The sequence below is a fragment of the Drosophila ananassae genome, chromosome 2L, assembly GCF_017639315.1.
Source record: "Drosophila ananassae strain 14024-0371.13 chromosome 2L, ASM1763931v2, whole genome shotgun sequence".
In the NCBI taxonomy this organism is placed as follows: Eukaryota; Metazoa; Arthropoda; class Insecta; order Diptera; family Drosophilidae; genus Drosophila; species Drosophila ananassae.
Window position 1 is genome coordinate 14,219,481 of NC_057927.1, and position 27,509 is coordinate 14,246,989.

At 44.5% G+C, this 27,509-nt stretch overlaps 2 protein-coding genes across 3 annotated transcripts; both read left to right on the forward strand.

The window, feature by feature from the left end:
- The first annotated feature begins 257 nt into the window (after positions 1-257).
- LOC6501177 (dynein axonemal heavy chain 5) lies at positions 258-27,344 on the forward strand. Of its 2 annotated transcripts, XM_032452670.2 has the most exons (36): positions 258-546; positions 1,299-1,436; positions 1,491-1,650; positions 1,724-1,874; positions 1,937-2,681; positions 3,142-3,352; positions 3,413-4,281; positions 4,339-4,458; positions 4,527-4,683; positions 4,778-4,832; positions 5,070-5,203; positions 5,264-5,451; positions 5,826-6,675; positions 7,767-7,966; positions 8,135-9,864; positions 10,188-10,338; positions 10,425-10,597; positions 11,712-11,867; positions 12,038-12,248; positions 13,786-14,172; positions 14,857-15,442; positions 15,501-15,734; positions 15,866-15,937; positions 16,842-19,519; positions 20,319-20,567; positions 20,629-22,366; positions 22,420-22,474; positions 22,620-22,717; positions 22,786-23,078; positions 23,239-23,731; positions 24,141-24,330; positions 24,387-24,543; positions 25,512-25,607; positions 25,675-25,731; positions 26,072-26,204; positions 26,668-27,344. In XM_032452670.2, exons 1-36 carry the CDS (start codon positions 436-438, stop codon positions 26,919-26,921), a joined length of 14,280 nt encoding a protein of 4,759 aa, XP_032308561.1. In that variant the 5' UTR covers positions 258-435; the 3' UTR covers positions 26,922-27,344. The 2 variants fall into 2 exon arrangements, with proteins under 2 accessions (XP_032308561.1, XP_001954701.2); XM_001954665.4 differs by lacking the exon at positions 15,866-15,937.
- LOC26514617 lies at positions 24,841-25,480 on the forward strand. The gene has a single exon (XM_014911828.3). It carries the CDS (start codon positions 24,945-24,947, stop codon positions 25,413-25,415), a length of 471 nt encoding a protein of 156 aa, XP_014767314.1. The 5' UTR covers positions 24,841-24,944; the 3' UTR covers positions 25,416-25,480.
- Positions 27,345-27,509: the final 165 nt, after the last annotated feature.

Consider the following 27,509-nt stretch of genomic DNA (forward strand, 5'->3'; position numbering starts at 1 on the left):
CTTTAAACTGACATACATATTTTAAACAGTGAGGTTCATTAACCAATAGTTTAGTTATACTTAGGGATTACCGTTTATAAAAATGTACTTTTTTCATATATTTTATAATAAAAAACTATTAAAAAAAAGCTTTAAAATAAGGGGAACTTAATCGAAAATTTATTTTCCGATCTATCTAAATCGATATTAGCCTAGATTTTATACAGAAATCGAATTCGATTAATAATTGGCAACCCTGATGCAGTTTCCTTGGCAACTTGGCGCGTATTTGATTTGTTTGTTCAATTATTATCGGACTTCCTAAAGTGAAACAGTTGCGCAATAAGGAGAATCATACAGAAACCTAGTAAATCTCAAAGGATATTTTATTACGGTGCACTCTTGTGTGCGCCAGTTTTTGGTGAATTTGTTTTTTGAATAGAGTTTTTTGGCAAGATGTTCGTGCAGAAGAAAAAGCTGGTCGAGCATGTTTTGGCGATGCGTGCCGAAGGGGGCGCCAGCAGTGAGGAGGAGGAGGAGGAAGAGGACCAGGGAGACATCCTGCAGGTGCCGAATTTCGACTGAACGCACTTATCCTTATCCGTATCCTTATCTGTATCGAGTCTTTTGCAAAATAACCAATGTCGAATGTTGCCTTAGAATTCCCAAGTAAAGCCCTAGACTCCTAGAGCCCTTTCAACGATTACGTAATCGCAATCCTTGCCACTCGTACTGCGTGTGTAAATTGCTGAGTTGAGACCTAATCCTGTAATCTTAATCTAATACACTTCCTTTGATTTCTTTTTAGCTGAATACCTACCCCCTACCACCTAAACGCTATTTTGAAGACTAATATCTAGTAAACTATTACGAAACACACTTTTTAATAAAACCTATACTGTACAGCATTTGAAGTTCGCACCTTTGATTTTTGTATAAAGTTTTTGACTTTTTTTGTTTAATGCTACACAAGTATTGTTGTGGTAGTTTTTTTAATGTAGTCCTGTAGCAAGTATGTTGCTATAGATTTTTACTGTTTCATTAAAATATTTGAAAATTTTTGAAACTAATGAATTTTTGGTCTCTCCTATTTTTGAATTTTGACAAAACCAAAACTGCAAATTTTTTAAAATTCAAATAAAATGATTTTTTTTGTAATAAAAATAAAAAAAAAAAAACAAAATCAATTACCACCTCGCACTGCAAAATTTTGATCGTTGAATTATTTTCTGGAACTCTAAACGGTCCAACGCATGTGGGACCCGGAAATCTGGAACAAAATAACGTAAACCTTCGCCATGGACTCGGACGAAGCACAGCGTCGGCGGGAAGAATGCGAACGAAAGGCCCGTCGTGGGGAGATGGATCCCCGGCTGGAGTTCACCTTCCAGCTCCTGATTGATGCCACTCAGCTGCCCAGGCATCAGCTCATGGACTACATATTCGAAGGAGACATGGTAACGTTGACTTTTTGACTCTATTTCACACTCCCTTTTGAAATGAATTTTCAGCTGGACGAGATCAACCAGTTGTTTCTGCCGAATATGAAGAACAAGCTGCTGTGGTTCTACCAGGAAGTGGACGAGCCGGAACCCACTCCGGCTCCAGATCCAAACAAGCCGGGACCCTCTCGTACTGGCATGGCATCCAGTAGCTCAAAGACACCCCAAGGTACGTTTAGCTTTTTACCAATATGTATTTACCTTAAGAATCTCTCACCTTGTAATCCCTGTTCCCCATTCAGGTGGTGCCTCACCCAGTGGCCTGCCTCCACCCAAGCATAAGAAACTATTTCTGACCGATGGCTGGACTTGTGCCTTCACCGGCGTGTGTATCTACATTTTCCGGGTGAACACATCGAAACAGCTGCCAGAGGAGGGCTTCCAAAAGGATTTGTAAGACAAAGATTGCTTTTCTGAGCGGAGGAATCCCATTCAGTCGATTCTATTTTTGGCAGGTATTGTGGCGTGATTGACGCCAAGAACATTGGCCTGGTGACCTCCATCGAGCGGATTGTGGAGTTTGTGTTCATGCAGGCCTTAGCCTTTCCCAGTCTGGAGTGCGATGAGGAGGATGTGAGTTGCGGCCTCATCAAGGGACAGCTCCTGCCGGGATTAAGATCCTTTTGCAGTGCCCTGCGAGTCTGTGAGCAGGTGTGCGATCACGACAACGTCTTCGCCGACGGATGCGACATGTTCGAAAAGATTGACGAGGTGGACGAGGTGAAGGACATGTCCAAGAACCAGGACTTTTGCGCCCAGCTCGAAGAGCGGGTGAACAACTGGACAAAGGGCATACTAAAGATTTTGGGCGAGAGTGAGCAACTACGCAAGGAAAACGACCACAGTGGCCCCCAGGACGAACTGGAATACTGGAAGAAGCGTGGTGCCCAGTTCTCACAACTCCTGGCCCATTTGCAGGACAAAGAAGTACAGTTCACCCTGCACTGCCTCTTCCTGGCCGGTTCACGCATAATCAAACAGTGGAAGGAGACCGACCGGAAGATCACCTTCTGCTATAACGAGGCACGAGATAACTCAAAGTTTATCCAGGCCATGGAGACATGCTGCCACTCCTTGTATTTGGACGATCCTGTCAGCATGAAGGAGTCCATCCTGAGTCTGTTGCAAACAGTGCGGCTCATCTACAGTGTCTCTCAGTTCTATAATACATCGGAGAGGACATCCGCCCTGATGGTCAAGGTGGGTAATGAATAGTATACCTAAAAAACATGAATTCTGATTAATTAAATTAGTTTTTTTTTCCATATGCTACAAAAGTTGAACTCAAATGTTCCCCTTTTTATTAAGTTTTTATTTTATTTAATGTCCTCACAACCAGGGGACTTTTTTCATTCTCAGTTTTCTGTATTGACTTTGGGTGTTGGCACTTTCACCGTCATCCGCCCAACTTGGTGCTTCTGCCATGAAGGTATACTGGCCTTGAGGGTTCAATAGTTCAGGGTAAAATGCCCGTGGTTCGGCTTAAAGAAAAGCTCTAGGATTTGAGCTGCAAACTTGTTATATTTGTTTTATGGAATTGTTTTTCTACCTTGCCCAAGATTATTATCCTTTTTAACAGTTGGGTCGAAAGTGTCAATGAACGATTCCTTGTAGAATGAAAAATAAATTGGTCTTAATTTTTCTTACCTTTCTTTTATAGATAACCAACCAAATGATAGAAACATGCAAATCTTACATCACCTGTCGCTGCAAGGAAACTATTTGGTCACAGGATCGAAATGTGATTCGCACAAAATTAAGCAACTGCATCAAGTTAAATCACATTTACCACGAAACTTATTACACGGTTAGAGAGCAACCCTTCCTTCCCAACCAGACTCCTTTTGGCTTCTCCGAAAACTTTGTATTTGGTAAGATTAAATGATTTATTTCTCATGCTAATTAAAAACTAAAAATAATTAATATCTTAGGCAAATTTGACACGTTTTGCGAACGGCTTGCCAAAATCATAAGTATGTTCAATTTAATTGATGATTACAACCATTTGTTTGAAAGAAGGCTGGAAGGACTCCTTTTGGGCGAAGCTCTGGAGGATGCCTCCAACCACTTTGAGGAGGCCAAAAAAGAGGTCACCTCCAAGAAATACGACTACCTGGATCATCGCAACTCCAATTTCAATGAGGACTTTGAGAGATTTATTCACAAAACTAACTCTCTCAAGGACACAATTGCCACTTTGATTGAAAAGGACTTCGACACCGTGTGGGAGACACCGCAGTGTATCCGGTTTTTGGTTCGATTCGAGAAGGTCAGCGAGAAGATTCCCCTGACTAAGATGGATGAGAAGTACACCCGGATACTGCGCTATGTGGAGAAGGAGGTGGATCGCATCCTGAAGACTTTTCGCAAGCAGCGCGACGATCCTCCACTGGCAAGGAACTTTCCACCAATCGCTGGTAGAGTCCATTGGTGTCGAGCCTTGAGTTTGCACATCACGGAGCTGATGGATGCGGTTATGGATCACCCGGTGCTGAGTAATCTGCCCATGGCCAGGGATCTGGATGTGCGCTACCACAATGTCCTGGGCGTGCTCAAGGAGTACGAGGATGAGATCGTCTCCATATGGCTGGACCAGGACGTCAGCGTGGCCGATGCTTGTCTTCTACAACCGCTACTAAGTCTCCAGGGGGATAAGTTGTTCGTCAACCTGCATCCCACCATTCCGCTGCTCATCCGAGAGGCCAAAATGCTGGCCAAGTTGGACATTGAGTTGCCCATTGTGGCGGCCACTCTGATGAGTCGCCAGCAATATTTCACCACCATCCAGGACTCTCTTAATGTTAGCTTATGATCTAGTTATCTTTTAATCGTTGATATCCTTACTTTCATTATTTAGTGTTTGATCAAAATGTTCCTGTCCACGGTGCGAGCTGTGAAGCTGGAGGTTCGTCCTTTATTTCTGCCCCAGCTGGTTCGCCTAACAGCGATGTTGAAGCCAGGATTGCATACCATTAATGTGAGTCATTTAATAAGTGTCCTTTGTCCTTTGGCTTCCTTAACCATTAATTTAATACTGTTTTCTAGTGGACTAACCAAAACTGGACCGAGTTCTACGAGCGCTGCAAGCAAGCTATCGAAAACTTTGAAGTACTGGTTGCTCGTGTACATGACATTTACTCCAACCGCATCCTCCATGTCCTGATGTGGATGCAAGACGTCTCCCTACAAATTCTACCAGCAGGTGGGTGACTACTTGACTCTCATGAAATTTATTCACATCTCGTCTAATTTTTATGTGTGCTGGTGGAAACTTTTCACATTTGTTTTCTGGGCAGACGATGAAATCTGGACAGTTGACGAGTTTCTGGAGCGGAGCGAGGAGGCCTGCCGGTGAGCCTGACTGTGACATGTGCTAACAAAATTCATTATACTTTGCTTCCTAAATGCTGCGGATTCCACTTTTCCTTTGTTTGTCATGGGCATGGGAAACTTTTAAAAGTCTGTGCTTGAGTCTAGTACCTATTTGGAAAATTTATGGGGTTTATCATTTAATTTATTTTTCTTTGTGCATTAATTACGTAAAATCCAGAACAAATTTAATTTGATTTATTACTATCACTATTCCAGGAAAGCCGCCATAGATCTAAACCGAAAAAGTCAAATGGTTTCTGAGGCTGTGGAGGAGGTCCTTAGTTTGGTGGACAAAGCAACCGCTGCCTTCAAAGAGCTGGCAGGCGACGATGTAATTACCCTGTTTGATGGTAATGTATTACTCTATGTATTAGTCAAAGGAGGACTAATCTAGTGCCTCCATTGAGCAGCTGCCACTCCAAAAGGAGAGGCTTCCGGATCAAGCGGGAACAAGCCGGAAGACGGAGGCGGAGGAGCTTCTGCTCCGGCTGCCAGTGGTGGCAGTGGACAGCAACAGGACTGGAGCATCCTGTGGTCCTGTTTCGAGAACCCGCTCTCGCTGCTGTCCACCACAGAGAGTCTTCCCAAGGGCATGCAGGTAGGAAAAACTTAAATTAATTAAAAAACCCAAAGACATGAGTCAGTGGCATGAGACAGGAAATTACTTGTTGCATCAACAAATTCAATTACTGTCAATTCTTTTTTCAATTTAATCATTTAGTAAATGTCAAAGAAACTAAAATGTCAAAGAATGATCCTTTCTATGGCTTTGGTATTCAGAGGGTAATTGAGTTTGTTGGATTGCCAGTTTTTATTACATTTAAGAGATACATGAAGTCATTAAAATAAACTATTAGGCAATATTATATATTTACTAGATTTAAACCCCAAGCTTTTAGAACTAAGACTACAAAGTTTCAACTGTACTTATTTTGTGATCGAAACGATTGAAAAATGAAATACATTTTTTAGGACATGGTCTGCAACGCGGTGGTGGAGATGAGACGCTACTACAGCCGCAAAGTGATCGATGTACTCATCAAGGTGATCCGGGCCGCTCTGGACACACTCCGCCGTCGGTTCATCGCCGACGAGAACGAGACGGTGTCCAAGAAGCCAATTTTTGCACTGCACGCGCAGCTGCAGATACCACATGTGGTGATCAAGCCGAATCTGGACGAGCTGCAGGACATATTGGTGTCGGCGGGCAAGAACATCACGGGCATTGCGAAGGGCGTGGCGCAGTGGAGCAGCGGCAAAGATCCGCCGGTGCGTACAGGGCCACTGAATAGCTTCGCAATGTTCTCCAAAATCTTGTCTTACCAACCGCAGCAAGTTTCGATGACGGTGTCGCAGCCGCGCGTCGGACGCAACCACAACAACACCGAGGGCGCTGGCGGCGGCGGCGGTGGCGGAGGCGTAGGCGGTGGAGGCGGCAACAAGAGCCGACGGCGCAAGATCTACTGCCTGGCCTCCGAGGAGCGGCCTCAGATGCCCCACATGCTCAAGAGCTTCTACTCGGCCATTATGGACAACAAGGAGGTAGCCAAGGCGGTCAACCAGCTCTCCAGCTGCACCAAGAACGTCAAACCCGAGATCCAGACGTACATCAAGCGCTGGAAGCCGTACCACTTCCTCTGGAAGAATGACCGCACCACTCGACAGCTAATGGAGTTTGGCCTCCAAGAGTTCGAGACCACACTGCGCTGCCTCTCCGACCTGGACGCAAATCTTCTCGTGGAGCCCGACATGGAGGTCTTCGGCCAGTGCGTGGCGGTATATAACGAAAGGCTCAAGTATGGTTTGGCCATTGAGATCAAGTGTAAGTACTTCTGGTGAGGTGGGCTTGACATTTCAACTACATATCTATGTTACAATTTTAAGTGCCAAAAACTACACAGAAAAAAAAATGATCAGATTTATATATTCTGTTGCACGTCTAATAAATTCGGTTGAATCGAGTTTTAAATTTATTCCTCTCCATTTATTTGTACAACAGTGAATGGGAATGTATATAAAATGTACAAGATATATACATAATTTGCATTTTTTAATTTTATTTTTTTTATAAGCAAAAGAAATATTTTTCGTCACAAACAAAGATTTTGCCTTCGCCACCTTGCATGTGTCTTTACCTCGTCACTAAGTTTTTTAATTTTTTTGTTTTATTTAAGTCTTTAATTCTTCTACTATAAAAATTTCATATTACGATTTAATATTATACAATATAGATATATCAATCATCAAAAACATATATAAATTTCTAAAAGGGAAAATATTAAAAATTAACTCAGTCGTAACAAAGTATTTTGTGTGACACTCTTTAATTTATTTATATCTTTGCACGAACAGCATAAAATACTGTTTATTGCTATTTTTAATTTCTAATACCAAAATAGTAATATTTAAAGAGGTAAAGTCGTTAAATATGCATTCAAAACACCAACATTAAGCTCTTGAATAAACCATAGTTTGGGAAAATCTATTTATTCAGCAAACAGGCGGCTGCCCGTTCTGTACGCTAATCAGCCATAAATATTAGCACCCTCGCGAATTCTTTTGTTCCAAGGAATGAAGGGCTATTCAAATTGATTGGACTCCAATTAGGTAATCTAATTTGCCTAACCGAATTAGCACAGAGCACAGACACCAGGCAGCCCCAAAAATAAATTCCCCCGCATACACAATTGATTGGCCGGGGAGCTAAAGAGCTTGGTGGTCTGGTGTCCTCGGGGCAGTCCTGGATCCTGCCAGAGGCGCCGCAGGATGTGGCCGGCCGGGTGAAAACAAATTAGCCCTTGGCCTTGCTTTGATTAATGACATCGATAGCATTGAGCTTCGTTAATATGGACTCGGACCACGGACAGGATTGGAATTGGGCGCATAAACACTTTACACCGTTTCTATTTTCAGCCTGCAACCACAAAATCGGGCAGGCGATGAAGAAAAAATACAAGAAGGAAATGGACTACGTTTATGCGGTAATCAACGAGATGGATCGTAAGTTGGACAGGCCGATACGTGACCTCGATGACGTCCGTATGATTATGGAAACATTGGGTAAGATTCGTGAACAGGAAGTGGACATGGAACTGCGCATTGATCCCATAGAGGTGAGATATCCTGTAGGAGACTTTTCCTTAAGGCCCATGATTTTGATATTTTTTGTGGTGACAAAAAAATAATCCTCTTTCGTGTAAGGACATTCTGTGAAGTATTACATAAAATATTTAATTTTTTCCAAACTTCATTTTTTACTCCAATAACTTCCAACTATGCAGGAGGCCTTCAATGTCCTGACACGCTACGAAGTTCAAGTTGAGCGGGAACAGTTCGATTTGGTAGACAATTTGAGGGCCACGTTCCAGAACCTTTTGGCTGGAGCATTGCAGGCACAGGTGAAGCTGCTGGACATGCAGCCCGCCTTCCAGGACGACTTGCGCACCAATCTGGACAACTTCAAGCAGGACAAGATCGCCTACGTGACCGAATATCGCACTGCCGGTCCCATGCAGGCCGGGCTAACGCCCAGAGAGGCCTCCGACCGGCTGATCCTGTTCCAGAACCGCTTCGAGGGCATGTGGCGACGCCTACAGACGTACCAAAGTGGCGAGGAACTCTTCGGGCTGCCCCAGACGGACTATCCAGAGCTCGGCCAGATCCGCAAGGAGCTGAATCTGTTGCAGAAACTGTACAAGCTGTACAACGATGTCATCGACAGGGTGAGCAGCTACTACGACATACCCTGGAACGAGGTGGACATCGAGGAGATCAACAACGAGCTGATGGAGTTCCAGAACCGATGCCGCAAGCTGCCCAAGGGACTCAAGGAGTGGCCGGCCTTCCATGCTCTGAAGAAGACCATCGACGACTTCAACGACATGTGTCCGCTACTGGAGTTGATGGCGAATAAAGCCATGAAGCCACGTCATTGGCAACGAATCATGGATGTTACTCGCTACATCTTCGAGTTCGACTCGGAGGGTTTCTCGCTCAAGAACATATTGGAGGCGCCGCTGCTGAAGCACAAGGAGGACATCGAGGACATTTGCATCAGTGCGATGAAGGAAAAGGACATCGAGGCGAAGCTCAAGCAGGTCACCAACGAGTGGTCCGTGCACGAGCTCCAGTTCATGAGCTTCAACAACCGGGGGGAGCTACTCCTGCGTGGCGACACCACCGCAGAGACAATCGGCCAGCTGGAGGATAGCTTGATGGTGCTCGGCTCCCTGCTGTCCAATCGATACAACGCCCCCTTCCGGAAACAGATCCAACAGTGGGTCTACGATCTGTCCAATTCGAACGAGATCCTGGAGCGCTGGCTCCTAGTCCAGAATATGTGGGTTTATTTGGAGGCCGTTTTTGTTGGTGGCGATATCGCGAAGCAACTGCCTAAGGAGGCGAAAAGGTTTTCCAAGATCGACAAATCCTGGCAAAAGATCATGCAACGGGCCCACGAGACCCCCGGTGTTGTGGCCTGTTGTGTCGGTGACGATCTACTCAAGCAACTGCTGCCCCACCTGCAGGAGCAGCTGGAGATTTGTCAGAAATCCTTGAGTGGTTACTTGGAGCGCAAGCGCATGATGTTTCCACGTTTCTTCTTTGTGTCAGATCCTGCCCTGCTAGAAATACTGGGGCAGGCTTCCGATTCGCACACCATACAAAACCACCTCCTCAACATCTTCGACAACACCAAGAGTGTCAAGTTTCATGACGTCGAGTACAACAAGATGATGGCCATCATCTCCAGCGAGGGCGAAATGATTCAGCTGGACCGGGCCATCCGCGCCGAGGGATCAGTGGAGACCTGGCTCACCCAACTCCTGGTCACCGCCCAGCAGTCACTGCACTCGATCATCCGCACCGCCTACGCCACCATCAACGATCCGAACTTCACCCTGCTCAGCTTCCTGGAGAAGGTTCCGGCCCAGATCGGTCTGCTGGGCATCCAGATGGTGTGGACAAGGGATGCGGAAATGGCCCTGCTACAGGCCAGGAATGCAGCCGGAAGGTTAGGGATCTTGCAACGTTGCAAAGTGTTATAAAGCCATAAATACTTAGTTTGCTTCAAATAATATTAAATATTAAATATTTTTAACTTTGAAAAGTTACCATCGAATTATTTAGAATATTTTCATATCCTATATCAAGTATTTCAGAAACAAATAGGTTGTAAACATTATTTGTTAATAATTTTTTTCATCCATGAAACTAAAAGGCGTTATGACACTTTAAATTAACTCCTTAAAGTTGCAAGAACTTCTACAAAAAAACTATTTGCTTCCTCAACTGATTATTACTATTAACCTTCTAATACAAACATCAATCTTAAAGGAAGGGCATGCAGGAAACAAATAACAAGTTCCTTGAAATATTGAATACCCTCATCGACCAGACAACTCGAAATCTTTCCAAACGGGAAAGGACCAACTTTGAGACTTTGATTACAATTCATGTACATCAACGTGATATTTTCGATATTTTGGTGGGTAATCCAGAATATCTTAAATTTTAAACAAATAATGTATGAAATATTTTATAATTAATAACTCCTTTATTATTTCTGTCTAGTGCCGCATGAACATAAAATCAGCCAATGATTTTGAGTGGCTGAAACAGTGTCGTTTCTACTTCAAAGAGGATCTGGATAAAACCTGGATATCGGTAACAGATGTTACCTTTACCTATCAGAACGAATATCTGGGTTGTACAGATCGCTTGGTGATAACACCTCTAACAGATCGGTAACATTTAGTTTATATTTCCTATTTTACTTAATATATTTTTCATAGTTAGTCCTTTAACTACAAAATATTAAAACATACAAACACACGACATGTAGCTCACACAAGTATTTTATTTATGTTTCATTCAAGGGCTAAAAAATCAAATTTCATTTTCAATAAGAAAAAATTATACCAACAATTTAATTCTATCATCAACTAAAATATCATTAACTAAAATATAAGATCAAAAACAAATAAACAACTGAAATTCGTGGCTGCCCACACAAAATCACTCATACGCCACGTAGCCCAGATGAAACATATTTTCACATGGCGGTTCCCAGCATCCAGCATTCCCCAAACATATACTCCATAATAATAACCATCAATACATGCTGAAGCACCCATTTAATTTGTATGCCCCGCATTATTCTGCCAGCGTTGTCCGCTTTTCAAATGATAAACTTTCGAATACCACACATTCCGCAGCAGGAAGCCTGCCTGCACGTGCTCCTTGGATTCTTTCTGCGCATCCTCTGGTAGTGGCTGAGGAGTCCACCTTGGAATTCCGCTCTGTAAACAAACGGCAGTAAATGGTTGGGAGCACTTTAAGGGAGATGTGCTTAAAGGCAGTGGAGGCACCGATAGAAGCTCTGTGGAATCCTTAGCCACGGCTGTTCTCAGCCAAGATGAACTAACGCTGGAACGGAAGACATTCGGCGGCGACGTTGACATGCCCGTAAAGATAAATTTCACTTAGCGGAGCATAAATAAAGTTTTGACAGCAGCCAGTTGGCTCAGACTGTGGAAGCTGTTGCCTTGTGAACTGCAAAGTGGCGCTATTTTCCCAAAAGGCATCTCTGGCAGCTGCTTTGCATTCGTTTGTTGATCTCGGCTCTTAGATTTCCCACTCATCGTCCTTTCCTGACGTCAGTGAACATTAGGAGCCATGCCACGGACTGCTTTTGATATTTAAAAGCGTGTATATTTATTATTTACTTTTACTTCTAGTCTATTTTATATTTATTTTCATTTTTTTGTCGTGGTGACGTTTAATAAGCCACGGCATACCCATATAAGTCTATGTTGGTTTTCATTCGTCCTGTTTGAAAGGTTGATTGTCCCCTTCCAGTTGTTACATAACTCTGGCACAGGCCCTAACCCTATCCATGGGCGGAGCTCCATGCGGGCCGGCTGGAACTGGCAAAACGGAAACCGTCAAGGATATGGGCAAAACTTTGGCCAAGTACGTGGTGGTTTTCAATTGCTCTGATCAAATGGATTACAGGTAATAATATATAAAACTTAATTTTAATAGGGTATTAGAAATAATATTACTAAACTGTGAATTTGAATAAAATGAGAAGCTTAAGAAGTTAAGTTTAAGAATTTAATTACAAACTTACTACCAAGACTGAACTATTTATAGAAACCCCGTTTACAAAATTTATTCCTCAGAGGCCTTGGAAGAATCTACAAAGGCCTGGCCCAGTCCGGCAGCTGGGGATGCTTCGATGAGTTCAATCGCATCGAACTTCCGGTCCTCTCTGTGGCAGCCCAACAAGTGGCAGTTGTCCTGACCGCCAAAAAGGAGAAACGCAAAACATTCCTCTTCACCGATGGCGACACCATCGAGATGAATCCAGAGTTTGGAATCTTCATAACAATGGTAACACACGCCCATTAACAGGAAACATTTCACTTAGTGGCACAAAGTCATGTTTTTAAATAGCAACACCCACGCTTCAATATATTTTCGATTAAATTTCCCGGATAATAATGTAAAAATAACTCATCTGTAGAATATACACTTATTTTACACCCTTCTTGGCCAGATCCTTATCTACCTGAAAACGACCAATTTAAAGCACCCACAGCTTTAAGTTTGAAAATAATTCAAGATGTGTGTAGAGATTATTTTTAGCCACAAAAGTGTAGTGTAATCCCAGTCGTAGACGCTCTGGAAACACACTCTCTGGGCTCCAATCGATGGCGCCCATTTAAATTTCGCCCCAAAATGGAAGTGACAGGCGCTTTACGCACATAATTCAACGTTATTAGTCATGTACAATTTTTCTCAACTTGAGCCGTAATAAAATTTGCTGGCACATACGGCTAAAGCGTCGTGGCTAAAAGCAGCCGAAAAACCAATAAACCAGGCCAGAAGGGGAAAGGCAAACAAGGACATTAAAGACATGGGGAAAGGAGTTGAGTTAAGTTGAGTCTTGAGACTTGTATTTACATTTTGGCGGCTGCATGACTCGATTAAGGTGGCTGCCACATGGGAGGTCAAACTCCCTTTCTCCATCCTCTATTCAGACACACTCCAATCCGGATTCCGGAATCCAGAAACTCACTCTTAAAGAGCGAAAATAAAACTTGCCACCGTTGGGAGCTATTTAAGGGAGAAAGTTTCTGTAGTTTAATTACAGGCGACGGCAACTATGATCGGGTAATGCGATTACTGCTAACACGGCGACATAATGGCGTATGTCAATCAGAGTCACTCCTACTGCCACCTCCTCCACACTCATTCACATCCACCTCCCATCCCACCCTTTTCAATCCAATTCCCGGCATGATCCTTTGAAGGCTTTGGCTCAATTTTAATTTGCACATTGAGTTATTATGCTCATTTATGTAACATTTTAGCCAGAGCATTTTATTTTAATGAGCCATTATGTCACAGCCTGAATTACGGACTACGGACATAGACAAATGGACGCCGACTCGTCGACTGTCAACTCGGCTCGACTCGTTTCGACGATTCAAATGGGGAAACCCTTTGTTGTGGTTATCCGGTTTGGTTGTGGCATCTATCCAAATTGTTTCTGACCTGTGTATCTTTGGGCCAAGTTAATGGCGCCAGTTGTTGCTGGCAAATAAACTAGACGAAAACTTATTTACCATTCCGAGGAGGTTTCGTCCTGCCTACATAGCTAAGTGGAAAGGTCAATATACATTTTATAAATGTAAACCAAACTAGACCAGAACTTGTTTAAATATAGATTTCGTTACACAGTTACGCCTTTAATAAAGAGACTGAAGCATTGTTAGAAATTAGCATTAAAGGTTTTAAATAGATATTGAATAAGACTGTTGATTTCTGAACATTTGGATTTAGTAGAACCGATAGCAACGTAGTTAGTAGTACGTTGTACTTAATATAAATTAGTTTTTATAAATAATCTACACATTCTTCATAGAATCCCGGATACGCAGGCCGCAAAGAGCTGCCGGAGAACTTGAAAATCCAGTTCCGGACCGTGGCCATGATGGTGCCGGACAGGCAGATAATCATCCGGGTCAAGCTAGCCAGTTGTGGCTTTTTAGAAAATATCACTCTGGCAAGAAAGTTCTACACTCTGTACAAACTATGCGAAGAGCAGTTGACCAAACAAGTCCACTACGATTTCGGACTGAGGAATATCCTTTCGGTCTTGCGAACCCTGGGAGCTGCCAAGAGACGTAACTCCAAGGACACTGAAAGCACCATAGTGATGAGAGTCCTGCGAGACATGAATCTCTCCAAGCTTATCGATGATGATGAGCCGTTGTTCATGTCCTTGGTATCGGATTTGTTTCCTAATCAGGTAATATTATTTTTTATTTTTGAGCAATTTCAGAGTTTCAGAGAACATTCAAAATCTATATTTAAACTGCGCTTTAAATGGCGTACACCATTTTCAGATCGGATATAAATAAGGGGGCCAAGTGGGGGAATCTAAAGGGGTACCCCCTTGAAAAATTTCGAAAAATAAAAAAATGCGCTTTAGGCAATGTTTTAAATAAGGAATTTACCTACTTGCCTCGCTGATCACAAAATGGTACACCATTTACAAATCGGATATAAATTGGCAAAGCTATGGCTATCCAAAGGGGGCCAAGTGGGGGTAACGGGAAACAGCGCTTTTTTATAGGGGTCCCCCTTGAAAAATTTGGAAAAATTCAAAAATGCGATTTAGGTAACGTCTTAAATAAGGAATTTACCTACTTGCCTCGCTGATCACAAAATGGTACACCATTTTCAAATCGGATATAAACATTGAAAACATTGCCTAAACATAATTCTTGCTTCTCTGATCACTGAATGGATCACCATTTTCAGATGGGATATAAATATGTAGTGTTATGGCTACCTAAAAAACTATCTATGCCATTCTTAAATATTGTATTGGCATATTAATCATACGACCCGTGACCCAAGTTAAAGTAGAAAGTCCTTAACCCAGATACTTGTTATATTGTAATGTTATACAAGCCATTTTTGTATACAGACCCTGGAGAAGACCAATTACCCGGAACTGGAAGCAGCTATCCTGCAACAAACGGATGAAGCCAGCTTGGTGTATCATCCCCCCTGGGTCCTGAAACTCATCCAGCTGTACGAGACACAGAACGTGCGGCACGGAATCATGACCCTCGGCCCGAGTGGAGCGGGCAAGACCACCTGCATCCACACACTGATGAAGGCCATGACCCAGATGGGCGACAACCATCGGGAGATGCGGATGAACCCGAAGGCGATCACGGCGGCACAGATGTTCGGACGGCTCGATGTGGCCACTAATGACTGGACCGACGGCATTTTCTCGGCACTCTGGCGCAAGACGCTCAAGCTGAAATCAGGCGAGCATGTCTGGTTAGTACTGGATGGGCCCGTGGACAGTATTTGGATAGAGAATCTGAACTCGGTGTTGGACGACAACAAGACCCTAACACTGGCCAACGGCGATCGTCTGACCATGGCGCCCACAGTCAAAATCATATTCGAGCCGCACAACATCGACAATGCCTCGCCGGCGACAGTGTCCCGTAACGGAATGGTGTACATGAGCTCCTCCGGATTGGACTCTAGGCCAAGTAAATAAACAAACCAAAACATGATGTGCCTTATAATTATTTCTACTTCATCTTCCAGTTGTCCAGGCCTGGCTTAAAAATCGAGCCCCTGGAGAAAAGTCCACCTTCTCGGATCTATTCGATCAGACTTTCGTAGAGGTCTATAACTGGGGTGTGCAAATGGTGAAGCTCCAGATGCCTGTCCTGCAATGCAATATTGTTCAGCAGATGCTATATATCCTGGAGGGCCTCATACCTGTGAAAAAGGAAGACGAACAGGCCGTGAGCCTCTCCAGCAAGGAGAGCCACGATGGTAAGTGACATTAACCGAAACCTATTCGATTTTCAATCCCCAAAAAGCTAGCGGTTCGCAAAAGACAAAAATTTTAGACGAACCCACAACCGAAGAACAAAAACCATACAAAATTATTAAAAACTTTTCAGCGAATAAACGTTTAGAGCATCAAAAACAAATCGAAGAGGCGCGACGGCAATCGATTGGCAGTCAGATTGTCGGTAAAGTATACCCGTAATTACTTATTACGTTGCGTAATTAAAACTAAAAATAAAAAATCTAATCGTAGAGCTAACTGCCTAGCTGACACGAAAACTGCTTCTGTGTGTATATAGTCGTCTATAACACTCGGTTGGCATTCGAACCGATTTGGTTTGATTTCTAACCGAATGATCTGTTACTAAACTGTTCCTTTTGTAGTTATGATTCTGTGTATGTCCTCGTGATTGTCCTTTTACTTGTTGGCCATGTAATTTATTTGTATTAACCCTATAGTTGTGTGTCTCGTCCAAAACTTATTATTTACTAATATTGTTTAGAGGTGTCACAGAAGTCTTTGATTTTAAGCTTGAATGGAGAAGATCTCACAGAAGATCATTAATCCCTAAGTCTAGTAGAATCCTATCCCATCCTTTGTTTCCCATCACTTTCTAAATTTCAACAATTTCAAACACTTTTATTATATGGCCTCATAAGAGGGAGTATATAACTAGGATATGTAAAAAAATCTAATTTGTTGGAATTTGGTGTATTTTTAAGTATGGGTTTCTAAACCACACAAAGTGCACACTTAATAATTGAAACTTTTTTTTTATGATTTCTTGGTACAAAGTTGCTAGAAACCTATACATTTTTTCAAAATTCTCAGCAAACACTTTGCTTAAAGTTTTCTGTAATAAATAAATAAATGCTTTAAAATAAAATTAGAATTTTTGGAAAGGTCTAGGTGCATATTCCCCCTTAAGTTTGTATTGGAAATTCAGAAACAAATCTGGTTTGAAACTTTTTTGGATTTAAACTCCCTAGAAACGAACCATTAAAGACTTCTGCGGCATACTTGTATGTGAAAAATGATTAGATAGGCCATATTACTAATTAATATTTTCCATTCCTTGCTCCCGACAGAGGATATTCCTGCCGAGACCTCGATCGAGGAAAAGGAGGACACCTGCACCCCAGAACACTTGCACCGCTTGTACATCTTTGCGCTCGCCTGGGGTCTGGGCGGTTACCTGTCCACTAGCGACCGCCTCAAAATGAATCTATTTGTGAAGGAATCCTTCCCGCAGCTGGACTACCCCAAGGGTAGTGCCCACGAGAACACAATCTTTGACTTCTTCGTTTCTCCAGCGGGCGTGTGGCAGTCGTGGAAGACGCTCGTCACCCCCTATATGTATCCGGAGCTTTCCACACCAGACTATTTAAGCATTCTGGTGCCCATCGTGGATAATGTGCGTATCGATTACTTGATTGGCACAATTGCGAATCAGGAGCGCGCCGTGATGGTGATTGGCGAGCAGGGCACCGGCAAAACGGTGATCATGAAGAACTTCATGAAAAAGATGAACATTGAAACGTACATGGGCCGATCCTTTAACTTCTCATCGGCCACCAGTCCGTACCAGTTTCAGCGCACAATTGAGAGTTATGTGGAGAAACGCGTTGGCGTTACATTCGGGCCACCCGGTGGCCGGAAATTGATTGTCTTCATCGACGACATCAATTTGCCCGAGATCAATGAGTGGGGCGATCAAATCACCAACGAAATTGTGCGCCAGTCCATGGACATGAAGGGCTTCTACAGTCTAGAGAAGCCGGGCGACTTCACCACCATTGTCGATGTGCAGTATGTGGCGGCCATGGGTCTGCCTGGGGGTGGAAGAAACGATATACCCTCTCGATTGAAACGACAGTTCTGTGTATTCAACTGCAACATCCCGGACAACGACTCCATCGATAAAATCTTCCGCGTTATCGGTGAGGGTCACTACAATGCCAAGCGCGGCTTTGTGCCCGAGATACGGAATCTCGTCAAGAAACTAATCGTCGTCACCCGCCATCTGTGGCAGCGCACACGCGAAAAACTATTGCCCACGCCGGCCAAATTCCACTATGTATTCAGTTTGCGCGATCTGTCGCGCATCTGGCAGGGCATGGTTGGCACCTTATCCACGGTGATCACCTCCGAGAGCGTCCTCATGGCGCTGTGGAAGCACGAGTGCACGCGAGTATTCGCCGATCGCTTCACCACGTTCCAGGACAAGGAGTGGTTCGGCTCAGAGCTGGCATGTCTCGTGCGCGAGGAGCTGGGCGACGCCCACTCCCAAATGATCCTGCCAAATCCGGTGTTTGTCGATTTTATGCGCGACGCCCCCGAGCCAACCGGCGAGGAGGGGGAGGACACCGATATGGAGCTCCCAAAGGTCTACGAGCCGGTCCACTCACATGAAGTGCTCCGCGAGCGTCTCGTCATGTTCCTCGCCCAGTTTAACGAGATGGTGCGAGGGTCGGGAATGGATTTGGTTTTCTTCCCGGATGCAATGCTGCATCTGGTGAAGATCTCCCGCATCATTCGGCATCCGAGGGGATCGGTCATGCTTGTCGGGGTCGGCGGTTCTGGAAAACAGTCGCTAACGAAATTGGCATCGTTCATAGCAGGCTACAAGACATTCCAAATTGCGTTGACGCGTTCGTACAACGTGGCCAATTTTCTGGAGGATCTAAAGCTGCTCTACCGCACCTGCGGCGTACAGGGCAAGGGCACAACCTTCCTCTTTACGGATATGGATATCAAGGAGGAAGGTTTCCTCGAGTATCTAAACAACATACTCTCGAGCGGCGTCATATCGAATTTATTCTCGCGCGATGAGCAGGCCGAAATCGTGCAGGAGCTGACGCCGGTCATGAAACGCGAGAATCAACGCAAAACAGCGACCCCGGAAAGTGTGATGGACTTTTTTTTGGCGCGCACCTGCACCAATCTGCACGTGGCCTTCTGCTTCTCGCCCGTAGGTGAGACGTTCCGGTCGCGAGTGCAGCGCTTCCCCGCCTTGGTCTCCGGCTGCACCATTGACTGGCTGCATCCGTGGCCCAAGGACGCCTTGGTCTCGGTTGCCCGACACTTTCTGAGTCACTTTGAGATCGAGTGCACGCCGGCCGTCAAGGAAGAGCTGGTCAACGCTCTCGGCTCCATTCAGGACATTGTCGCGGAAACGTCCCAGGAGTACTTCCAGCGTTTCCGTCGCGCAACGCACGTGACACCCAAATCTTATCTGAACTTCATTGCCGGCTACAAGAACATCTACCAGATGAAGCAGCAAGAGCTGCGAGATGGTGTGGAGAAGATGGATACGGGATTGGAGAAACTGAAAGAGGCCTCCGCCTCGGTTGAGATCCTCAAGAAGGACCTAGTTGTCATGGAGGAGGAGCTAGTTGAAGCCTCCAAGAATGCGGAATCAGTGCTAGTGGAGGTGACGGAGCGTGCGATGCAAGCGGAGATCGTCAAGAACCAGGTGCTCATCGTCAAGGACAAGGCCGAGGCCCTGGTCGCGTGCATTGCCCAGGAGAAGGCCCTGGCCGAAGAGAAGCTCGAGGCTGCCAAGCCGGCCCTCGAGGAGGCGGAGAACGCCCTAAACACCATCAAGCCCGCCCATATTGCCACTGTGCGCAAACTGGGCCGTCCGCCGCACCTTATCATGCGGATCATGGACTGTGTCCTGATCCTTTTCAAGCGTAAACTACACCCTTGTATCCCCGACTCGGGAACTCCGTGTCCCAAGCCCTCTTGGCAGGAGTCGCTCAAGGTGGGTCCTTGTCATAATTTACACTTTCAGGTTTTATCTTATAAGACTTCTAAGCCGAAACATTATTAAAAAAAATTAATAATTAATATTATTTATTATTGAATGAAATTACTAAATTGGTTACTTATTTAAATTATTTACAGGATGATATACTTGTACTGTATTTATACCCGAAACTAGTAACGCTTCCAAGAGAGAGGCGATGAGACAAGTTCCGGGTACCAAATAGTCGAGAAACTCGAATATATATACTTTTTCATTATCCATTTTAAAACAAAATATGCATTTATTTGTGACACATAGAGATTAAATTTAAAGGCTCATCAGTAATTAATTGGATCCCACTTATTTTATGAATTTTTTAACCAATTTGTGTTTTTTTATGACCTTACATAAATACATATTTTTTATATTTATTCAACTTAAAAACACAAATGAGTTTACTTTCTGTTAATGGCAAAAAAAATCAAATGTATAAAAAAATGGTTATGATTGCCATTTACAAAGCCATTCCATATTAAATTTCAAGCAAAAAGTTTTCAAAAAAAATTATTTTTATACAAACTCTACAACAAATACCATGATTCCAGTTGGGGGAACTTGTGTGTTACCCCGCCATGTTATTGATTTGGCCAAAAAACCCGAAAAGTATGCTATACATTTCATTGTATGTTATGAAAAACTAAACTTTAGTTTACTAAACTAAAATAATGTAAAAAGTGACTAAACTCGGGGTTGCTGTATTGGGGGTGGTGTGGGGGGCATATCACACTAACTTTTGCTCGTACATCTTCCCCAGATGATGGCCAGCGCCACGTTCCTGCTGCAACTCCAAAATTATCCCAAGGACACTATTAACGACGAGATGATCGACCTGCTGCAGCCCTACTTCCGTATGGAGGACTACAACATGGATATGGCGCGTCGAGTGTGCGGAGATGTCGCTGGCCTGCTGTCCTGGACGAAGGCCATGTCCTTCTTCCACAGTGTCAACAAGGAAGTACTGCCCTTGAAGGCAAATCTTACACTGCAAGAAGCCCGTCTAAAGGTTAAATTAGTCTAATTATATATATTATTTTAAAACCAAATAATTAAAAACCTCGCTTTAGCTTGCCATGGACGACTTGGCTGGAGCGGAGGAGCAACTGCGAGAGCGCGAGGATGCCCTTCAGGCAGTCAAGGATCAGTACGACAAGGCAGTGGGCGAAAAGCAACGCCTGACAGATGCGGCCAATGTCTGCCTTCGGAAGATGACGGCCGCCACGGCCCTGATCAACGGCCTGTCGGATGAGAAGCATCGGTGGACCAACCAGAGCAAGGAGTTCAAGATCCAGCTGGGCAAGCTTGTCGGCGATGTCCTGCTGGCCACAGGATTTCTCTCCTACTGCGGCCCGTACAACCAAGAGTTCCGGGCGAATCTCATCAAGACCTGGATGGGAATACTGAAACAAAAGAATATACCCTTCACCACGGGCCTCAACATCATCAACATGCTGGTGGACTCATCCACCGTATCCGAGTGGACCCTGCAGGGACTGCCCAATGACGAGCTATCGGTGCAGAACGCCCTGATAGCCACCAAGTCCAGCAGTTATCCTCTGCTGGTAGATCCGCAGACCCAGGGCAAGATCTGGATCAAGTGTAAGGAGGACAAAAACGAACTGCAGATCACTTCACTTAACCACAAGTACTTCCGAACCCATTTGGAGGACTCGCTGTCCCTGGGCAGGCCACTGCTCATCGAGGATGTCGGCATCGATCTGGACCCTGTGATAGACAATGTCCTGGAGAAGAACTTCATCAAATCGGGCAGCATCGAAAAGGTCCTGGTGGGCGACAAGGAGTGCGATGTGATGCCGGGATTCATGCTCTATATTACCACCAAGCTCCCGAATCCAGCCTTCAGTCCCGAGGTGAGTGCCAAGACCTCTATCATCGACTTTACTGTGACCATGCGTGGACTGGAGGACCAGCTCCTGGGCCGGGTCATTCTCATGGAGAAGTCGGACCTGGAAGCGGAGCGAGTGGCACTCTTCGAGACAGTCATGCAAAATCAGAGGAACATGAAGGAGCTGGAGGCGAATCTCCTGCTTCGTCTGAGCTCTTCCCAAGGATCCCTGGTGGATGATGAAGCCCTAATCGAAGTCTTGCGAGTGACAAAGACCACGGCGGAGGAGGTCAACCAAAAGCTAAAGATCTCCGAGGTCACCGAACGGAAGATCATGAAGGCGCGCGAGGAGTTCCGAGCAGTGGCCAAGAGGGGCTCCATACTTTACTTTCTTATCGTCGAAATGAGCAATGTAAACGCCATGTACCAGAACTCCCTGAAGCAGTTCTTGGTCATCTTCAACCATTCCATCACCAAGTCGGCCAAGTCCAGTGTCACTGAGGAACGCATCAACATTATCCTGCGCTACCTCACCTACGAAGTCTACAAGTTCACCAACCGGAGTCTCTATGAGCGCCACAAACAACTGTTCACCCTGATGCTGGCCATCAAAATCGATTACCACAACGGCAACATCAGCCATGAGGAGTTCCTGACCTTCATCAAAGGCGGCGCCTCTCTGGACCTGAATGCCGTCACACCGAAGCCTTTCCGCTGGATTCTGGACATAACCTGGCTGAATCTGGTCGAGATCAGTAAGCTGGATACCTTTGCCACAGTGCTGCAGGTCATAGAGCTTAACGAGAGGGACTGGAGGACCTGGTACGAGTGTGAGAAGCCGGAGAACGAAGAGATCCCCTGCGGCTACAATGCACTTCTGGACAGTTTCCGGAAGCTATTACTCATTCGTTCCTGGTGTCCCGATCGTACTATATCCCAGGCTAAGGTCTACATAGAAGGTTAGTATTCATATTCCATGATTTCTGGAATTAACTTTGGGCTTTTTTTTAAGAATCCCTGGGTAGCGAATACAGTGAAATGCAAATCCTAGATCTTGAGGAGATGTGGTAAGTTTTGGGATTTTAAATATTAAGTTTGCACAATTTATATATTCATATTTTTTAAAACCAATTTCAAAAATTAATTATTTTAAACCTTTTAAGGAAATATTTATTCTCTATTTAAATGAAAGCAATAAAATCCCATTTGCAGGCTTGAATCGGAGCCCCGGACCCCGTTCGTGTGTCTCCTTTCCATCGGATCCGATCCAACCACCCAAATAGGAGCCCTGGCCAAACAAAAAAGCATAAGTAAGTGTTGCAAATCGACTGAATCTCTTAATTAAGTTAATATCATGACCAAATCCACGCCCCGATAGTCCTCAAATCGGTGTCGATGGGTCAGGGCCAGGAGTACCATGCGCGGAAAATGATAATGGAGTCGATGGCGGGCGGTGGATGGGTGCTGCTACAGAATGTCCACCTGTCGCTGCCCTTCTGTTCGGAGGTAATCGACATGCTGGTGGAGACGGAGTATATAGACGAGTCCTTCCGCATGTGGGTGACCACGGAGCCACACAACGAGTTTCCCATTGGCCTGTTACAAATGGCCCTTAAATTTACCAATGAGCCGCCGCAGGGAATACGAGCCAGTTTGAAAAGGAGCTACCAGGTAATGCACTCAGCTTTTATTAGTAATATCCTTTGGATTATATTATCACCATATCCTTATTCCGACATATGTTTCTCTGAGTGTTCAAAGTACATATCGATAGAATATAGTCCCCTGCCTGATTAATTATTAATTTTTCAATCTTTTTGCGGGAGAGCAGTCGTTTACGCAGGACTTCCTCGACTACACCTCGGCCTCACAGTGGCCCCCGCTCCTCTACACAGTAGCCTTCCTGCACACCATCGTCCAGGAACGCCGCAAGTTCGGCCCTCTGGGCTGGAACATACCCTACGAGTTCAACCAGGCCGATTTTGCCGCCAGCGTCCAGTTTATCCAGAACCACCTGGACGAGATGGACCCCAAGAAGGGGGTATCGTGGCAGACCCTGGTCTACATGATTGGCGAGGTGCAGTACGGCGGTCGGGTCACCGACGACTTCGACAAACGCCTGTTGACCACCTTCACCTCGGTGTGGTTCTGTGAGCAGCTGCTCTCCAATTCCTTTGAGTTCTACAAGGGATACAAGGTGCCCGGGACCAAGAGCCTCCAGGGCTTCATCGATTACATCAACAGTCTGCCAGCCTACGATACGCCAGAGGTGTTTGGATTGCATTCCAATGCCGACATCACGTACCAAATAAACTCGGCCAAAGGTGAGTTGTTCTTCTGGCTTTGGATTAGGATTTTATTTTTTGGAGGACTTACTTGTGCAGTGGAATTGTAAACACAAACATCCCTGCCCATGCAACATAAATGAATTCCCGCAAGCCCCTATTTATAGTTTCATGGCGTTGATGGACACAAATACGAGGTCGTAAATTATCAATAAGTTCAATTCAATGTAAAGCCCTGTTGCATAATCAATTCGAACCAAAAGCAGGACATACAAATCCACCTACATGTGTGAAATCAATAAACCGAAAATATTTGTGTTTCGTGCCCCATTTGTGCGTTGTATTTAGGCTCCTTTATCGGCTTCCAACCCACTCGGGCATTGGCACATTAGCATATTCGATGGTCCCCGCAAAATCCTTGATTGTTTATTTCTGATTTTTTCGCCAGGCATCCTTGACACCATCCTCAGTGTCCAGCCAAAAGAGGGAGGCGGCGGTGGCGGCGAGACCCGGGAGAGCATTGTCTACCAACTGGCGGACGACATGCTCCGCAAGCTGCCCGCCCAGTACAATGCCTACGAGGTGCGGGAGAACCTTACCCGAATGGGAATCCTATTGCCGATGAACATCTTCCTCAGGTGAGTCGCGGAAAATGGGTGAAATTTGGTAATCAAAAGGTGCTTTGTAACGACAGGCAGGAAATCGATCGAATGCAAAGAGTCATTAAACGCGTCCACACCTGCCTCTGTGACCTGAAACTGGCCATAGACGGTACCATTGTGATGAGTCCCGCCCTCAAAGAGTCCCTGGATGCGATGTACGATGCCCGCATACCCGAAACATGGATGAAGGTTGGTTCTGTTTCACTATTTAAATTAAAATTTAACGAGCTTTAAATGTATCTAAGAGAATCTATGCCATTGCAAAATATGGAAATTTTTGCGGTTGATTTCGGTGCGCGGAATTTTATTTATTTTTCCTGCCTTTCATGTTTTGGTCCTTGCCCTCGTAAATTATGCGTGAAAACGTTTTGAATCCTCTTTTCTATTCATATTCAATACCAGAAGGGAAAAGCGTGGTATATATCTACTTTCAAAAGGTGTAAATAGAATGTATTGAAAATGAAAGTGCTTCGGGAGATTTAAGTCAAACTGGTTTTTGAACGTATATATTAAAATCAAAGTCCTCGCCACAACGAGAACTCACATTCTATACTTCAACTAAAAGTACTTAAAATACTCACTCCTAAAAAATGGCCGCCATTAAAAAATACAATAAGAAGTTAGGTTTTGACATCAATAATAGTTATGAGACGGGTGTACGTACCTACGGGTTCATCAAGACCAAAAGATGCGACACCCCCATTCCAGCGGCTAGACACACGCTGGAGACCAATGAGCTCTCAAATAGGATAAACTCTGTACACTCTAACTTCGGAGTTAGCGAGCACGATACCGATTCCGATGTTTCGAAAGACGATACCTGTTCTAAAAAGGTTTCGTCAATTTCGGTGAAGAGCATTAAAGGATTAACCCCATTCGAGAAGAAACGGCAAATGTTCGACGCCGCCGAGTTCACCATCACAAGAGGCCGCAAACTGAGCAAGGACTTCCATCCCGTCAACCCTGGCTTTTATCGGCCCGGGTCATTTGAAGCCAACTCGATTATGTTTGAAGAACTGCAGAATATGTGTCACAAAATGAATTGTAAACTTACCAAATGAATTCGTTTTATTATTCAGAAAAAAATTAATAAAAAGCTTTCTTATCCTTGATAATTTAACCTGAACTGAATGCGTTTTTAAATTTGATATTCGCAGATATCCTGGGAATCTACTACACTGGGTTTCTGGTATACCGAGCTGCTCGAGCGGAATGGGCAGTTCCGCACTTGGATATCCACAGATCGACCAAAAGTGAGCCACAAAAAAATAGATTTTATTGATTCTTAAAGCCAAATGGAAATATTTGTCAATAAAATAGGTTTTCTGGATGACGGGCTTCTTTAATCCCCAAGGATTTCTCACGGCCATGCGACAGGTGAGCACAATGAGACAAATTTCGATTTCCACTTATTTGTGGCATAGTTGCTTATTAAGCAACAATCGGGATATGAATACCAAGTCCTCAAGGCAGGACGAGTCTCGAGCACTGCGAGGAAATAAGTTCTTTGTTAGGCAGCCTTTGTGGCTCTGCGATTACCATTAAAAACCATATATTGATTGACGCACCTGACACTGGCATATTCCGCACCTTAAAGGTTATTCACACGACTCCTCCTTTTCTTTTTTCTCGTTCCACTTATTTTTTTCTTGCATATTTTTGCGGCAAACACTCGAACCCACTTGTGACTCAATCGCCGGCGGGAAACGACGACCAGGAGGTGACGCGAGCCCACAAAGGCTGGGCCCTGGACTCGGTGGTGCTGCAGAATCAAATAACGCGATACAACAGGGAGGACATCACCGAGTACCCCACGGAGGGAGTGTATGTTCACGGGCTCTTCCTCGAAGGTAACTACATTTTAACCGGAAACCAAAAGAAAATGTGTCTTCGGAAATAAACGCAGTTTCAATACTCTGTTTGAAATTAACGTTTTTAAAATTGAAATAAACTTAAACGAAGTTTTTGTTTTAATTTGAACCGAATCAGTGATAAGATAGGGAAGAGTTATCTTTATAGACCTTCTCAGATTGTAGATTATGTTAGCTAAGATAGGGTTTGTTTACAAAATAATGATTTTTATTATTTTGTTTTCAAATCCATAACCAGATAATGTTAGTTCTTACACGGTCAAATTCAAGTATAAATTCTCATATCAAACCTTAAAGGTTTCTCTTAAAACTCTTGAAAAAAAAACTTAAATACCCACTATCAGAGTATGAAAACCACTGCACCCTCTGGCGAGGCCCCTGGTGGATGTCACCTCTTACCTGCAAATACCCACCTGCGTGTTGTTTTTTTCTTTTTTTTCAGGCGCCTCTCTGGATCGCCGGAGTGGCAAGCTAATTGAGTCGAAGATGAAAGTCCTGTACGAGCAAATGCCCGTCATCTATATATACGCCATAAACACCACGGCCGGCAAGGATCCAAAGCTGTACGAGTGTCCAATCTACCGCAAACCCCAACGCACCGACTTAAAGTACGTGGGCTCGATTGATTTTGAGACCGAATTCAATCCCAAGCACTGGACGCTGCGCGGCGTGGCCCTGCTCTGTGACATCAAGTGAACCCCCAGTTCCAGAACCAGCCTATACCTGGTCCAGGACCTGGTCTTGGTCCTGGTCCTTACTTGTATTTCGTTTTTTGGTATTTTGGTTCGTGCCATTGTTTGCCATCATGTCAACGATTGTACGTGAGTGGGGCACCTAATGGCGCTGTGATAATTATCTGGTTTTTTGTATTTTCCGTTTGCTGGGTGGCCGTTCAAGTTTGGTGTAATCCTGGCGCAAATACAACGTTATTAATTAAGCCCTCGGGCGCGGACAAGGCGAGGGCAAATTGTTGGCACTCGGGGACACCGCTAGCCCTGTTATTAGCTGTTATCCATTTTTACAAATCCTGTAAGGAGGGGTCCAAAACGCACACACCCCTAGGGAGTAGTGGCAAGGTTAAAGTCTTTAATAAATCTATATTGGAATCTATAAAGCGTTTAATTTGCCTTTAAAAATGCATGGTACACTTTACTGCTCGCCTGTTGCGGACGTCAAAACAAAAGGCGCTGTTAACGTAATTGTCCAGGATATTGATTGAAGGTGAGTTCAAAAGCCTTTGTTCGCCAACCCATTGCTTTGTGGACTCACAAATATTTCCAGGAT

Bases quoted from the DNA above. Each gene is read 5' to 3' on its own strand.
- LOC6501177 (XM_032452670.2), top strand. From the start codon at position 436: ATGTTCGTGCAGAAGAAAAAGCTGGTCGAGCATGTTTTGGCGATGCGT. The intron at 2,682-3,141 runs GTGGGTAATGAA...TTTCTTTTATAG, and splicing joins CATCCGCCCTGATGGTCAAG to ATAACCAACCAAATGATAGA. The intron at 19,520-20,318 runs GTGGGTCCTTGT...CATCTTCCCCAG, and splicing joins CTTGGCAGGAGTCGCTCAAG to ATGATGGCCAGCGCCACGTT.
- LOC26514617 (XM_014911828.3), top strand. From the start codon at position 24,945: ATGGCCGCCATTAAAAAATACAATAAGAAGTTAGGTTTTGACATCAAT.